Genomic DNA, 17617 nt, shown 5'->3' with positions numbered 1-17617 from the left:
TTTATTTTGAATGACGTTAAACAGATCTTTTATAATATCATTAATAATTGTTTTGAATGCGATCAAATGATTTCTGGCAGCTCTCTCAGTTCAATTAGATTGAACGTTCATTGTAGTCAATAGCAGCCTTTGAGTTAATATTAAAGGGTGTGACAAAATACCAAAATGGTGATATATCGTGATACTTTGTATCCCAAAAGGTTATCGATATACTCCTGCTAAGAATCGATACATCGTTTAAAGGGATCCTCAGCTTAAAGACTTGTAGGCTCTAATAAACCTCAATTGTTCTCTTTTACGAAAATGTTTCGTATAATTTTACACATATATTATTGCCATTGATTTAAAATTCTATAATATTTAGTAAACGTTTTGACCTTCGGAGGGTGCCATGTTTTACGCGTGCAATGCACGCTAGGGGTGATGACGCGGTTATCCTGGTCTGAGAGAATAGCTGTGCTAGCTAGCAAGCAAAGCTACTAGCTAGTAAGATGACTGGAATGAATTTGTCACTTTCTACTGCTGGTCAGATTGTTTTGTTACAGAGATGTGGGATGAGTTCCCATCGTTGTACATGCATCCAATTCCAACTCAGCAGTGTCTTTAAACCGATCCTAGGCGGCTTGTATTGACTTGCTGCCATTTGACAGTTTGTATATCCCTTCGTTGTTAGTTGCATTATTGCCTTGTCCCCGTGTTATTGTTGTCTGTTTGCTGTCTGAAGTAAGTTGTGTTCTTTAATTCAGTGGTCAAGCCAACCTGCAATTTCTTTTCAGTTGCAATTCCCTTTCAAGTTTTACCGCCCAGACAGCGCATGTGGGTTGCGATCGGTTTATAAGGAAAATCATGACTCTAATGTCACAGGGATGTAAAGTCCTGTGGTCTATGCGCTTGTCCGTCGCACGGGATACACTGGTTCGAATCACGCTGGAGACTTATTTAATTGCTTTTGTTGCTCGTTTTGTGACATATCGACAGTGCTGTCCTGGTCATCACTTTTCCGCTCAGGTTCAAATTGGACGGGCAGAACCAACGACATGTTTATGTACTGTAGCTAACAAGTGACACTGGGGAAGTACAGCAGCGCTGCCCAGTGACGTCACCGCCCAAAGCTCATTGCGTCATTAACAACAATTTCGAACTACTAGTTAAACTAATTTTTCAAATTTTATAAAAACGAAAACATTAAAGGGATCCTCTATTTTTAAGACAAGTAATTCTTAAAAGATAAATGTTAGTATGAGTTATAATAATTTGATATTAAAAACCCTCTTAATGTTTTTGTTTTAATCAAGTTTGTAAAATTATTTTAAGTGATAGGTCGCCATTCTTGTTACGTCGCAGTGCGTGACATCACCGGTCCCGTTGCCGAAATTCCAGCGCATCACTCGTTAGCTTTCCCAACATGTCATCAGTTCTACCCTTCCTATTTGAACCAGATCTGAAAAGTGAAGAGCAGGACAGCACTGTCGGTCGTTCACAAGATGAGCTTCAGGGAAAAATGCGTGCAGTAGGCCTGAACGATATATCGTTTAAACATCGCCATCGCGATGTGCGCATGTGCAATAGTCCCATCGCAAGGACGTGCGATAGTTTTTTAATTTCATTTTTTTTAATCCACAAACGTTTGTTTTGAGGAAGGAGAGGGAAAAAAAGCGCACAGCTTCTCTTTCTCTCCAGCAAGTCATCGGCTCCTCCCCCTCCCCCTGCAACAGCGGAGTGGAGGGAGGAGGGGCCGAACAGCAGAGCGGAGGGAGGAGGGCCCGTTCTCAAAGTGAAAGCAAGCAATCAACACGTTGGAGGAGCAAGGAAGACTGTATCCAAAAGGAGTTTTGGAAGTATTTTGGCAAGAACAAGACTATAAGGGACAAAAAACAGCCCTGTCGACAGTGCCTCGCCATGGTTGCCTCAACAAGAAGTAATCTGTCAAACATGTGGGACCATTTAAAACGCAGGTATCTATGCATTCCTGCTACGAGCTCCCCATCAGAGGCTTTTTAGCACAGGTGGGAACATTGTTACGTGCCAACGTTCTTGTCTCAAGCCTGCTATAGTGGATAAACTAATAGTCTTGGCCAAAAACCTATGAGACCCAGTTGAGAATTGCTGAGCAAGGAAGGTGGACGATATGCAGACAAATACATAACACAGCTGAAGGATTCTTCTTTTTATTCATGTGACAGCTATCAGGAAGGCAGGAAATTTGGGAGTTAAAATGGTTCTGTTATTCATCACAGTTATTTGCAGTTATTCAGTTCAATTATTTACAAGTTCAATTGAGTTTGTTTCTTTTATATTTAAATTTATTGTAAACCGTATTTTTCAAATAACTATATATAGTACAGCTGCACATAAAGTTTTGATACTTAATATTTTTGTTGAAATATTTTTACAACTTTGTTGCCGTTTTGCAGTTTTATATTGTTATATTTTGTGTAAACAACTCGGGACTAATGCACTTGCACTTTTATTAGTCAGATTTAATATTTAAGTTCAAATATGTTGACAACTTTGTTGTTTTACTGAGGTTTTTATTTATTGTTATAGTTTGTGAACAACTCTTTTATTTGTCATATTTAATATTTTTGTTCAAATATGTTGACAACTTTGTTGTTATTTTACAGAAGTTTTTATTTATTGTTATATTTTGTCAAAAACTTAGGGGACTAATGCACCTGCTCTTTTATTTATCATTTAATGTATTTGCTGCTATTGAAGTGTAAAATATTGTATTCAATAAATGATCTATTTTGTGCAGACATGACTTCCTGGATACCCTCATACAGAAATCTTCATCATTCACAAATTAAACGGTATTATATGAATACACTGTGGTCACGGTGTGTTATGTAAAGTATTTCCAAACAGCTATTCAAGTCATTTAGTGAAAATTTCTTTAAAAAAGATAGATCTTTTTTTTTTTAATATCGCAATATAATATCGCAATATATTGCAAACCTAAAAAAAATCGCAACAATAGTTTTTTCCAATATCGTTCAGGCCTAGCGTGCAGCAAATACCTGATAGGACAAAAGTTGGGCAAAACTGGTGATGCGAGAGAGTCCTGTTGGGAACTCCGGTTGGGAGCGAGAGTGCATGGTGTTGGGATTCGGGAACTCCGGTTTTATTAGCAGATATTCAAGGTAAGCATATTGTGTTTTCAAACTTATCCCAATATAATTATGGAGATTGTTAGCATCCAGAGCTGTCGTGTGCTTTACATACAGTACAGGCCAAAGAGTACACCTTGTGTAATCCAGGTCTTGTACATTGTAACGCATGGTAGCTAGGATACGTGTATAAAAGTACCAGAAAGGGGAGAAGCTTCCACTTATGCACATTTATTCACAAAAAATAATATTTCCACCTTGACCACTCTTCACTCGGGAGCTCAGCAGTACGCAAACACGCATTCCCTGACGAACTCCAACATTGTTGTAAGGTCCACGTCAGAGTCACTGTCATCACTGTAGCGTGCCATAGTGCTTTAATTATTTAGTATGATTTGGGGAAAACTCCCACGAAGAATAGTCAACAAAAAAGATAGCAATACTAATCCAAATACGCGTTTTTTACTCACTTGAAGATCCAGGAATTAGACCGATCCCATGGCAATATCGCAGGCGCGATCAGGCCGTCGATTCCACAAAATAGACTGATCCGAAAAGCCGCTCTGGGACCGACGAATAAAAAAATGGACAGATCCAAAACCATTATTGCAGATGCAATGGGACCGCCGGATCCAGAAAATAGACTGATCCCTTACTTGACTGAGGATCCAGAAAAAATGTTCGGGCGCCAGTTGTGACGCGTGGTAGGATATGTGACTACAGGGACCAAAAAGGGGGAGAAGCTTCCACTTATGCACATTTATTCACTAAAAATAATAATTCCACCTTGACCACTCACTTCACTCCCTTTGTTTCCATTTGACTGGAAATTGCATCCAAAAGCAGCACATCGTGGCATTTTACTTCGCGAGTTTAGGCAGCAATAAGCAATTGCTGAACATGCTACACATTTGGAAAGATACCAATTACGTCATCACTGCGAGCCCGCAAACCATGGCACCAACTAACGGTCAAAATATGGACTAAATATTCTAAAATATTGCCATTGATTTAACATTTTATGTGTTTCTAAAAACATATTTTAGTACAAGAGAACAATTGTGGTTTATTAGAGCCTACATGTATTTAAGTTAGAGGATCACTTTAAGTGGGGCTTGAATATCAAATTATTCGAACTCACCCGTTTATCTTTTAAGAACTACAAGTCTTTCTGTCCGTGGTTCACTTTAAAAAAAGGCGTCACTGTTTAAGATAATCGGAACCAAAAGGTTGCACTTGCTACCAAAATCTTACACTAGAATAGTGGCCATGTTAGCTTATTGACAGTCATTGACGGCACTAGACGTCCAATTCATTTAGACTGGGAAGGGTGAATGAACGTTCGTTCATTTGAAACCGGAGCCATCACAGCCTTTCCAACTTTCAGAGCAGTTACAGCAAATTTTTTGTCAATATTAAGGCATTTCTGGGTCACCTTCTGTTCAGTTTGAATCACTGCCGATTCATTTGGTGGCGATTCCAGGGTCACTTCCTTTTCTGTAACCCAAAATCAAAAGGAAGTGACCCATAAATTCTCTAAAATCAACAGATGTGACTGAAAATCAACGGCTAATGACCTGATATGCTCCAAAATTAAACTCATTGTTTGACAATGACCGCCATAGAGGTCTAATCCCTTTGAAGTGGCAGGGATGGCAGCGAATGAATGAATGCCCTCCCATTTCAAATGAATCGGACGTCTACAAGTGATAAACTCAATTCAATTCAAAGCAGAAAGATGAAAATAGCTGGCTTTTATGTTTATTGCTTATATATTGTAGAATGATTTCCTGACCCATATATGATAACTGTTATATCGCCATATCGCGAGAATCTTTATCGTGAGCCCTGTATCGCAAATTGTATCACATTTTGAAGTATCCAGAGGTTCCCACCCCTATTTAATATCGCCCAGTAACATAAAACATCGCATTACTTTGTTGCATTGTCGAGCTGAAAATAAGACGTACCACAGGACCCTGAGGGCCACTGTCTTGGAAGCGACTGGAGGTTTCTTTGTGGAAGCTGTAGTTGGCTCCTGACGCCTTAGCCACTTTCTGCATGATCACCTCAGGTTCAACGTCCTCATCTGCACGGGCATTTACTGTCACATGGGCCCCCTGAAGCACATTGAAATTAAAGTTCCATTTACTGCTCTGTCTGCCAAGCGTTTGCTTCTATGATATACGATGTATGACACAGAAACTGCTCCAATAGAGCCTTTTTCCACAGATGCATGCAACTTTGATGAATGGTCTTTTCTTGGTGTCGTCTTCGAAAGATTAACAATGTGCAATTCAGCATGTTTTAAACACAAACAGATGGTAAGAGAAATGTTAAATGCATATTGAAATGAGTGCTTGTTACCTTAAGAAAGTTTGCCATGGAGCTCACATGGTTTGCACAAAGTCCTTTCCTGGCATCATTTACTCCTTCCCCCGTCTGGGACACAAACAATTAGTTCTTAATGGCACGTTTACTGGCAGGAGTGGACAAATACGCCGAGGTGGAGAGCAGTACTAACCCAGTTGATGAGGACATATTTAGGAAGACCAGAGTTAGGGTCCTCGACCCTACAGAATGCATACATGACTTTTCCACTGTTTAACTCTTCCACCAGCTCCTCCAGTCCTCCATCTGATAGAAAAACATTGTGGGAATAGTCAAATGGCTGTTGTGGTTACTTGTATAACAGGGAACATTTTTGCCTTTGCAAATGATGGGTTGAGACAGCACAGGCAAGCGGTTGCTTTGTGCTGATCTTCCAGTACTATGGTAGCATGCTGACAGAGACATTCCAACACACATTTGATGATGTTGTGTTGAGATGACAAAAGCTTGATAACGACATGACCAATTACTCACCTCCTTTTTCTGCCAGGCGGATGTCATTGCTGTTTCCTTCATAGGTGAACAAGGCCCTGAGGAAGAGAGTCAGTAAAAAATATTACAGTAATGCTGCTTTCTTAATACCTAAAGGCTCAAAATTTTCTGTATGTAAATGAGCTAGTGCTGCAACGATTAATCGATTAACTCGAATATTCGATTAGAATAAAAGATTCGAATTAAATTTTGCTGCTTCGAGTATTAGTTTAATTGAAGTGGCGTTGTAATGGTTTATTTTGAAAGTGTTTGCATTTAGTTTTATTGATTTGGGTGGATACACTGCTTTCTAGTCTGCCTCATTTCACATGGCTGAATCCAGGTGCTCCCTGTTAAGACCAACATAAGCTAAGTTTTTGTTTGAGCTAATGTTTTTTTAATGCATTCGTAATTTAGTTTATAGATATATTTAGCCTATTTTTGTGGGAATATGTTTGTTGTTTGTGGGAACCATTTGTTAAGAGCATTCTAAAAAAGCGTTTAAACTACATCTTCATTTATTTATTTATTTTTTATACCGTTTGAGGCTCAGCTCAGGTAATTTAATTTTTCATGTTCCTTATCCGATTACTCGATTATTCGAACAAATAGTTTTCAGATTAATCGACTACTAAAATAATCGATAGCTGCAGCCCTAAAATGAGCCAAAGCATACAGTCCCTGACCAAAGTCTTGTCGCTTATCCATTTTGTAGAAATAAATGCTAATAACTAGGGTTGTTCCGATCATGTTTTCTTGCTCCCGATCAGATCCTGATCGTTTTAGTTTGAGTATCTGCCGATCCTGATATTTCCCGATCCGATTGCTTTTTTTGGCTCCCGATTCAATTCCAATCATTCCCGATCATATACATTTTGGCAATGCATTAAGAAAAAAATGAATAAAACTCGGACGAATATATAAATTCAACATACAGTACATAAGTACTGTTAGGGCTGGGCGATATGGCCTTAAGTACGTATCACGATAAATTGAGCAGATTTACCTCGATAACGATAAATGACGATAAATTCGCCCAAGCAAACTTATATAATTTGAAAATTTGAATCAATGCATGGAATACAAATTAACAGTTTCTCGTTAAATTTATTTACCAACTTTAAATTTAACAATTGCACATGCAGTCTAAACATTAACTATTAAAAAAATATTGTAAACAATAAGAATTCTTGTGTGAACATTTATAACAGCTTGTATGACTTGAAAAATATCATCACTTGAATTTCATTAAATTCATTCCGCATTGTTATACACTAGATAGTGGCATACGTTTAGATATTTAGAATGGATACAAATACGACACATCCACCTGCCCCCCAGAAATTATACTTAATTAAAAAATAAAATGTTTCACAAACCTTTCCTTTCTTTTATTCGGCTCAATTATTTACATCTTATGATTTTGGAAATCCTTACAGTATGCAATAAATAATATTCCTGTTCCCAAGCACTGTGCTTACTGTACTGTAATTTTTACAAAAAATAAACAATACATAGTTACTCCCTGTCATCTAGGACGAGCCACTTACAAGACTAGCACTGTCGTGTATTACAAATACTGCTTTGAACACATCTTCACAGACAAAAGCAATGACACAGGCTTAAAGAGGTCAACTTTAATTGTGTAAATCACACTGAATGACGACACGATCTCCTGGTTGAAATAGACGACATCCACTTAATTCTATTGAAGATATGTAATGCTGAGTCAATTTGTCAACTTTACTTTTAAAAAGAAACGTGCACTGTTTATCCAGTAGATCGGGCTCTTGCAGTGTGTCAAACAGTGATTCAATTTAGGGCAATTGTCTTAAAAGTGGTTCATTGTTTCAGAAAGCCTCGGTTTTTCCATCCCTATCTGGAACCCGTCAAGAGTTAACTTAATGTCGGGTGAAAGTTTGGCAAAGCTAACTTAAGCCCGACTTCATCCCGTTTACTTGTAGCGTTAGCCGCTAGCGTTAGCCTACCGGGCTTCTGTTTGATTGGCTTCCTGAAAACCATGTGACTCCAAACGTAAGCACACTGTCTGCTTTCTTAAAGGGGAATTAACATAGCCGAACAACACAGAGTCAAAGCGGGATGAAAAGACTATATTTTCTTCTTTTATTAAATTACCGAATTTACCGACATGGTCAAAATTACATCGGTCATCGTGAAGAATTTCGGTAACGGTAAATTTTCGGTTTACCGCCCTGCTCTAAGTACTGTATTTGTTTATTATGACAATAAATCCTCAAGATGGCATTTACATTATTAACATTCTTTCTGTGAGAGGGATCCACGAATAGAAAGACGTGTGACTTTGTATATTGTGACTAAATATTGCCATCTAGTGTATTTGTTGAGCTTTCAGTAAATTATACTGCAGCCATGTCCCAATGCATGATGGGAAGTGGAACCATGACTGTGCGTCGTGCTACCAACGGATATATCTTCTCTGCTTTGGGAGATAACTTAAAGTGTTAAGACAAAGATCAATTGCCACCTTGCTTCCCCACATTGCTTCCCATGATATTTCTAATCATAGGGAGAGGGATTGCAAGGCTTTAGCCAATTGAAGAAAGGCTCCAAAGGCTGCCAAAATTCACTCGACTCATTCAGCGCTGCCTTTTATCTTTCTATATAGGTAACACAACAATGAGTGAGAGGGTCGTGCAGCGCATACAATAATTGCGTTAATTATTTTAACATGACACATTTATTAATAAATTAATTGCCCTCGTTATCGGGATATTTTTGATAACCCTACCTTAAGCCTAAACTAAAGACTCTGGATGAGTGTAACATATTATGTCTGTAACGTTAAATACAATAAGAAAACGATTTAATTTAAAAAAATACATATATATATATATATATATATATATATATATATATATATATATATATATAAATATATTTACTATATGTATTAAAAAAAGGCATGGCCGATATTTTTTTGCCGATTCCGATACTTTGAAAATGACGTGATCGGACCCGATCGATCGGCATCAACATCTCTACTAATAACATGACTTTTAATTATTCAACTGGTTTCAGAAATGGTTCATATGAAAGCTAAGACCCTCCCAAATGATGTTGAATGTACAAAAATATATTTGTTACACTGAAATAGCTTTATCATTTAATGAAGACATAAAGGTCAAATTTTGGCAAAACAAAAGTTTTGTCGCCTACAGAAAGAAAATTGAACAAAAAATGTACAAAAATATGTTACATAACATAAGCGAATTAAGTAGTGGTGCTGTGAGATCCAAATTTAATATTTTGTATGACTTCCGTGGGCTTGAAGGGCTGCATCCATGCGGTTCGGCAAGGATTCATACAATACAGCGATGAAGTCATCAGGAACATCAAAGAGAGCAGTCTTGCATGCCTCCCGAAATCATCAACATTCTTGGGTTTAGACGTCCAATCCATTTGAACTGGGAGGATTGAATTTTTATGGCTGTCAGCGGCAGTCGATGCCAGGCAAAGAGGTAATTTTGGGCAATTTAAGGTCATTTACCTGTTGATTTTCAGTTACTTCCTGTTGATTTTGGGGTATTTTATGTATCACTTCCTTTATTTTGAGTTACAATAGAGGAAGTGACCTGGGAATCACCCAAATCAATAGGCAGTGACTCAACCTCAACAGAAAATGACCTGTAAATGAACAGCAAGTGACCTGTAAATGCCCTGAAAATCGGACAAAATGACTGCGAGTGCTCTGGTTTCGAATGAATGAACGTTCCCAGTAGAGGTGTGCAAAATTTCCGATTCTTAGATTATTCGCGATTCGGCCGTGGAAGATTCGAGAACGATTCACAAACATCCAAATTCCGATTATTGAAATATGCCAAGTAAAGCAGAAGTACGACACACTCAGCGCGCCGCGCGGTCTTCGGTACGCAATTAGGGACGGAGCGAGAGTAGCTAAACATCATGCTTCTCATTACCCGGCCCCTCGGGTAACGCCAATGCTCAACTCACGGCTCTAGCTCAACTCATGCCACGAGATAAAAAAAAACAACAACAAGATACCTGACTGCTGCCGAAAAGCTGCTACAAGCCACATTATGTTGCGGTAGATATCATTTATATAGGACTAGATGCATTGAAGCTTCGGTATCGTTACCAGCACATCTACAAAAAACTAGATGCGGGTGTTAGTAACGGCCGCCATCTTAAAGCAGCACACTTCCCTGCAAGGCTGTTGTTGCGAACCTTCCAAGCGAACCTAATTAACTTTTTATCTAAAATACTCCTAAATCGGTAAAATATTGACTTGAATTTATCTTTAAAATAGTTTTAAAACTTTTACATGTTGAAAGTAGACAAAAGAGAAATTATGGAATAACAGGAGCAATTTTAACAACTTTAACGGTTGATTCACAACATTAAATTAATTGAAAGTAGTTTAAAGCTGCTGATATAGAATGGGGACTGGAGTTTTTTATTTACTGTTATTTTTGTATATTTGTTTACTGCTATATGTTAACTTGATACTGAAATAGTAGTTTGGTTTAGCCTGAGAGGATTTTTTAACAATTTTGGAACTAATGTACAAAACAAATTTAAAAAAAAAAAAAAAAAAAAAGGAGTGGGGTGCATCAATAATCGTTTTATAATCGAATCGGAGCCTCTGAATCGTAATCGTAATCGAATCGTTAGGTGCCCAAAGATTCCCAGCTCTAGTTCCCAGTCTAAATGGTTTGGGCGTCGAGCACCGTCAATGGCAGCCTTAGAGTTAACTGAGACACTATTATGGTGGAACAATTTGGTAGCAACTTGTTGGTTCCTTTTTTTTATTTTCTTTTAAAACATTGAAACCTTTTTAAAACGATATCTCGATTCTTGGCAGGAGCATATCGATAACCTTTTGGGATACAAAGTATTACGATACATCACCATTTCGATATTTTGTCACACCCCTACTAGACATTAACAAAGAAATCCCACTAAAATCATTAGACTTGCTTCAAGATGAATTTTCTGTCATAAGCTCAAAAACATTTTTTGGTTGTGTAATTTCACACTTGATTAGTGGACAGGGATAGCCTGCCAAGCCAGCCTGATTTTCACCAATGACAAGATACATGGCAATGATGCTATGTCAGTTTGGTTTTGTGTGGTTTCAATAGGATTTCAACTCTGGTCCAATATCAACCAACAAATTACAGCACGCGAAGTGGGACTCTGTCATGTGTTATAAGGAAAGCGACAGTAAATCTTTCTTACACTACTGGGAGTTTTGGAAGGTTTTCTCATCCTTTTTTGCCGTATATTCGACGAAGATGTTGCTGTAGATAACTCGACGGCACTTTTTTCAGTGTCCTGCTATTACTTGTACAATGTAAAGTCTTGTTCAAAGCTGGAGAGAATACAAAATTTTGCACATACACTCCTTAAGCAGACCTCCGTAAATTCTTCAAATGAACTTTTAGCGTTTTTTTTTTTTCTTTTTTCAAACAAAGTACCGGTACTATACACTACAATATAGTCTTTGAAAATTTTCCACACAAAACCAGCAGTTATATTGACTGCATGCCATGATTGTTTGAGAACTACAAAATACAAAATGACAATAACTGACAGCGTGAGCTGCATTCAGTTTACGTCAAATCCGTGCTTCTAATATTGGATCTTTGTGATTCAGTCTGTGCTTGTAAGCCCCACCTCTCGCATTGATTTTGAAGAAAGGCCCAAACCACAGAAGACCAGACTGACTTGCCTTGTATCTCGTACATGGCAAATCAGGCTGCCTTGCCTTGCATCTTGTACATGGCAAATCAGGCTGCCCTGCCTTGCATCTTGTACATGGAAAGTCAGGCTGCCCTGCCAGTTTAGGACAGCCAATAGAGAGTATTTCCACAAAAGCAATTGCTGATAGGTCAATTTTCCTGACTATGTCTTCTTTAAATCTTCATATTCTTTAAGTCACACAAAATGTTTACCACAAACTGATTACACCTAACAATGAATGATGTAAGTAATGAGATTACGATACAAATCCTTCCACATAGACCTTCTTTCTTAAAATAAAAAAATAAAAAATTAGAAAAAGACAACCTCTAGAAATAGTGTTGCTGAGACATTAACAATTTCGCAAAATCATTCATTACAGCAACTTTATTGTTTACAGTTTGTGAAAGAAGAAGATCGAAATACTGCTGAAAACGACTTAAAAAAAAAAAAAACTGCTATAGAACCCCAAAGTTGTAAATCTCTACGTCATACAATTTGAAATCTATCCAAATTAGATGGAAGGTGAGCTGGAGGTTGTAACAGCTGATTTGAGGCAACAGTTGGTCACCAGTCCATCCCAGGGCACATAATGTAGAGACAAACATACACACATAAAGTCAATTCAATTAACCGAATAGACATTATTTTAAAGGGAACCTCGGACTAAAGACTTGTAGGCTCTAATAAGCCACAATTGTGGTCTTTTACTAAAATATGTTATTAGAAACACATAAAATATTGCCATTGCTTTAAATAGCTACAATGTTTAGTACATGTTTAGACCTACAGAGGGCGCCATGTTTTATGTCTGCTCACTGTCACTCAACGAATACTACCGGGTTACTGCAATTCCATTTACGTGGCGAGACGTCCAACACATGCGCTCATCGGTTAAAAGCAGCAAGTACTTACTATTTGTGTTTTTATTGAGTCTTTTATTACCTTTTCATTGCCTCAAAGTACTTTTTGCATGTGTTTCCCTCTTATACTTTTAAGCACACTGTTTTCTTGTGGTAGCTTTAAAGCAGATTGTTGATCTGTTGACCACATTAGTCATTAGAGCTGGGAATCTTTGGGCACCTAACGATTCGATTACGATTACGATTCAGAGGCTCCGATTCGATTATAAAACGATTATTGATACACCCCCCTCCTTTTTTTTTTTTTTTTTTTTTTAATAAAATAAAGTTTTGTACATTAGTTCCAAAATTGTTCAAAAATACTCTCAGGCTAAACCAAACTACTATTTCAGTATCAAGTAAACATATAGCAGTAAACAAATATACAAAAATAACATTAAATAAAAAAACTCCAGTCCCCATTCTGTATCAGCAGCTTTAAACTACATTCAATTAATTTAATGTTGTGAATCAACCGTTAAAGTTGTTAAAATTGCTCCCGTTATTCCATAATTTCCCTTTTGTCTACTTTTGACATGTGAAAGTTTTAAAACTATTTTAAAGATAGATTCAAGTCAATATTTTACCGATTTAGGAGTATTTTAGATAAAAAGTTAATTAGGTTTGCTTGGAAGGTTCGCTACAACAGCATTGCAGGGAAGTTTACTGCTTTAAGATGGCGGCCGTTTACTAACGCCCGCATCTAGCTTTTTGCAGATGTGCTGCTACCGCTACCGAGTATATAATCCATCTAGTCCTATATAAATGATATCTACCGTAACATAATGTGGCTTGTAGCAGCTTTTCGGCAGCAGTCAGGTATGTTATTGTGTTTTTTTATCTCGTGGCATGAGTTGAGCTAGAGCCGTGAGTTGAGCGTTGGCATTACCCGAGGGGCCGGTTAATGAGAAGCATAATGTTTAGCTACTCCCGCTCCGTTCCGTCCCGAAGTCCGCGCGGCGCGCTGAGTGTGTTGTACTTCCGCTTTACTTGGCATATTTCAATAATCGGAATTTGGATGTTTGTGAATCATTCTCGAATCTTCCACGGTCGAATCGCGAATAATCTAAGAATCGGAAATTTTGCACACCTCTATTAGTCATGTAGCATATTTAAACCACCCTTATTTTATATTACTATAATAAAGTATTTTCTTAAGGCATGTTTAGTATGCTGTCTGTATGCATCTAAACAAAACAAGCTGAAAGCGCACAGTAGTGCTTTGGATGTTAAATTCGCCTAATAGACGCTTTGCCGGTGTAGCACATTTTGGCGGAACATCGTTTTTTTTTTTTTTCCCTACTCTCGTCACGTCTCATCCTGTCCTTCCTGTTTATTTTGCTTTTGCTACTCGTTTTGTGTAATATCGACAGTGCTGTCATGCTCATTAGTGTTCTTCTCAGGTTCAAATTGAAAGGGTTAAACAGATGACATGTTGATGTCGCTAGAGTCATACTCTGGAAACCCGGCAGCGTAACCATGTGACGTCACCGCCCTGCGACGTCAACAACAATGGCAACCTACTAGCTAAACTAATTTTACAAATTGTATAAAAATGAAAACATCAAGATTAGTTGCAAAATCAAATTATTTTAACTGATAATAACGTTTCTTTTAAGAACTACAAGTCTTTTAATTAGGGCTGTCAAAATTAATGCGTTAACGGGCGGTAATTAATTTTTAAAATTAATCACGTTAAAATATTTAACGCAATTAACGCATGCACGGAACGACCCACTCAAGCATTGCCGCGAACTGACTACAATGGCGCCGTTTGAAGTATGTTGAGAACTAAGGGCAGAGACAAGCAAGTGGAGTGGACGCAGGTGTTACCGGCACCCGCCAAGGGGGCCGCTGTTATTTTCAATGTGACCGGCATTCTCAGATTGAGCAGTGAGGAAGAAAGTGGTCGAGCGAGAGAGGGAGCGAGAGAGTAGAGAAAGTGCTCAGTTAGCGCAGGCTCAAGTGCTGCTTCCCCCACATGCTATTGTTTTGTTAATAAAAGTACCCACAAGAAGCCATCCATCGCCTCTCGGTGTTTATATGTACGCCGCCGTCTTCCTCAGGAGGAAATCGGATGATCCGAGCCAACCAACGACAACAAGCCAACATGAATCGCCGGTCCATAGCACCGCCAATTACCAAGAAGGGCGATTGATAACGCAGGCGTTTATTGGAGCCGCGCTATTTAATGGAATAGGCGGTGGCATCTCTTCCACAACTGTTATAACTATTGTGGCAAGCGACATGGGGAAGAATTACTGGAGATGATCTTTTTCTTAACACCATGTATTGTAATCAACGCAGAGAAGATCTACCATTAGCAGCAATCACTGTGATTCATGGTTGCTCAAATTCCCATCATGCATTAGGGCAATTAAGAACATTTAAGTCACTACAGTATCATTTAGGGAAAGCACAACAAAAATAATATTCCTATCTCTCAAAAATAAAATAATGTTCACAAAAACAAAAGTGCTCAATGTAAAGAGATCTGGCATTCCTAATCAAAATAGCTATGCAAAATAATACTCTATTTAAACATTAAGTTTAGCTCAACAAATACACTAACTAGATGGCAATATTTAGTCACATTATACAAACTATCAAAATTACTATAACTTGTACTCACATTTATCTTTTAAGAATTACAAGTCTTTCTATCCGTGGATTCCTTTCACAGAAAGAATGTTAATGTTAATGCCGTCTTGTGGATTTATTGTTATAATAAACAAATATAGTACTTATGTACAGTATGTTGAATGTATATATCCGTCTTGTCTTATCTTTCCATTCCGACAATAATTTACAGAAAAATATGGCATATTTTAGAGATGGTTTGAATTGCGATTCATTGCGATTAATTACGATTAATTAATTTTTAAGCTGTGATTAACTCATGAAAATTTTATTCGTTTGACAGCCCTACTTTTAATCCGTGCATCCCTTCAAAACCCTTGCAAGCATGGAAGAACATGAAGCCATCCAAAAAGACCAGATTTGAAAGCCCAGCCGAAGAACTGTTAGCCAGACAAACGTGTCAAGAATGACAGCAAACAAAAATAGCAGTATACTGTAGTGTTACACATTGCAGAGAGAGAAGTATTGTCAGTATTCAGCTAAAACTGCTAATAATTAAGAAGTAATATAGGTGGGCAGGCGAATGTAATTTTAGAATTAATGAAATCTCGATCTCTGATTAACTATTTGGAATGAATATTTTAAGGGAATTTGATATTACCAAGGCAGAATATCAGGGAAACAATTTTTAAAGTGAAAATACAACAAAAGGAAAGTTCGTCGGACAGTTAGGTCAAAATTTTCCACATCCTTACTTAACCAGGAAGTAGATACCTTGCTCGTTTTACAATTCAAGACCTAGTTTAAAGTCGAGGCGGGTAAAAAAAAACAAACAAACAAAAAAAAAAACTAACGGAATAATTTTTACAAAACGCCGAATGATATAAACAGCTGTTACACAATTTAAATATAAAATTATTTATTGCAATATCTGTATTGCAATATTATAGGAATGATTGAACATTAGCTAGTAAAGTATTTGTACATAAAATTGGACAAAACCTTTGACAGCACTGGTTACGAAATACAAATACGCGGTGATGAAAAGAAGAATATATGCTGATGTGAAAGAAGAGAGACATTCGATGAACGCAGCCGACAACTTAGCGTTATTTCACGACTGATAAGCTTCCATGTTAGTCAACATTAAAGAGAACAAACAATGTTTCCTTGTAAAGCCTCAAAGTTTTTGCGTGCACGTTGCTGCTACTTACCAGTTGGTGTCGGATTTTTCATTAACGACTTCTTTGTAGGCCGCTGTTAACGCGGCCCCATTTTTGCTAAGGTTTACTGCCATGATTGTAGAGAGGAGCTAGCCAGCTAGCTTTCCTGTCCTATCCGGGATGCGCCCTTCCTTGCTAGAGGGAGGCGTGGCCGCAGTGGCGCTGCTGCATTTCAGGAAGCTTGTTTTGTTGCTAGCGAATCAATTAGCTGTACACGGACAGCGTGACGGAGCGGTGCTTGTCTGCAAGATGTAGGGAGACAAAAGACGGGAATAAACTATTGCTATGACTACTTTTCTACTTATTTTACATATTTATTCATATAATTGGAAACGCAATTTCCCATGATTATGTTTAGAAAAGTAACTATAAAGCTCGTTTGGGTGAGAGAATCAAACGCACCCCATGCATCTACTCTGGTTTCAAGTAGCGTCGTTTTTTTTAAAACAGTCCCATTTTAATTAACTCATTGGTTGCCGTTGACGGCGGTAGACGTCTAATCTATTTTTACAGGGAGGGTTGGCAGCAATTATTCTCAGCCAACCCTAACATTGTAAATGTATTGGACGTCAATCGTTGTCAGTAGCAACCAATTTAAATGCAGTGCATTTTTCAGGATGCTCAAATTGTCCCCACCTACTTTTAAGCAACCTTATGTGCATTGTATAAAGAGTTCAATTATAAAGGTAATTTAGTTTCTCTTCCCATATTTTGTAACGATAGAATAGACCCTACCATTGTTAATTGAATTAGTTTAATGATGTTTAGACTTACATTTATTCCTTGTCACTTGCTGAATGTGCTGGTCCACCGCCCCCCCCCCCCCCCCAAACGAACGTTTGCTTGGCTGATGACTTGAAGCCCCCTGTCCCGCTACAAAAACACACACGCACACCTACACACACACGTACACACACACACATTCACACACAACCAACAGATTCATGTCAACAACATGCCATCTCCTCCGCCCCTTCAGAGAGGCGGTATATTAGGCTTTTTTTCGACCAGCAGCAGCCACTGTAAGTCATGTAAAAAGATGTCAATTTTGTGGAAGTGGGGGAAACACTACTAATTTGGCAGAGAATGATTACTGCCAACCCTCATATTGTAAATGGATTGGACGTCAATCGTTGTCGGTAGCAAGTTAGCAACCAATTGAAATGCGGGGCAACAAATTCATTCTACAACACTT

The 17617-nt window shown here is 38.0% G+C and overlaps 1 protein-coding gene across 4 annotated transcripts in view; it reads right to left on the bottom strand.

Moving 5' to 3' along the window:
* The window catches only part of dbnlb (drebrin-like b), a 36536-nt gene extending 19953 nt beyond the window's left edge, over positions 1-16583 (bottom strand). For 3 of the 4 annotated variants that reach the window (XM_057832606.1, XM_057832607.1, XM_057832609.1), the window contains exons 1-5: positions 16414-16583; positions 5976-6031; positions 5635-5747; positions 5478-5552; positions 5081-5230 (exon numbers count right to left, since the gene is read on the bottom strand). In XM_057832606.1, the coding sequence (XP_057688589.1) occupies positions 5081-5230; positions 5478-5552; positions 5635-5747; positions 5976-6031; positions 16414-16496 (477 nt within the window). In that variant the 5' untranslated portion in view covers positions 16497-16583. The remainder of the gene's footprint in view (positions 1-5080; positions 5231-5477; positions 5553-5634; positions 5748-5975; positions 6032-16413) is intronic. The other variant, XM_057832605.1, reaches the window with a different exon arrangement.
* Positions 16584-17617: the final 1034 nt, after the last annotated feature.

This window comes from Corythoichthys intestinalis, chromosome 3, assembly GCF_030265065.1.
Source record: "Corythoichthys intestinalis isolate RoL2023-P3 chromosome 3, ASM3026506v1, whole genome shotgun sequence".
In the NCBI taxonomy this organism is placed as follows: domain Eukaryota; kingdom Metazoa; phylum Chordata; class Actinopteri; order Syngnathiformes; family Syngnathidae; genus Corythoichthys; species Corythoichthys intestinalis.
This window is presented reverse-complemented; position numbering and strand designations above follow the sequence as displayed.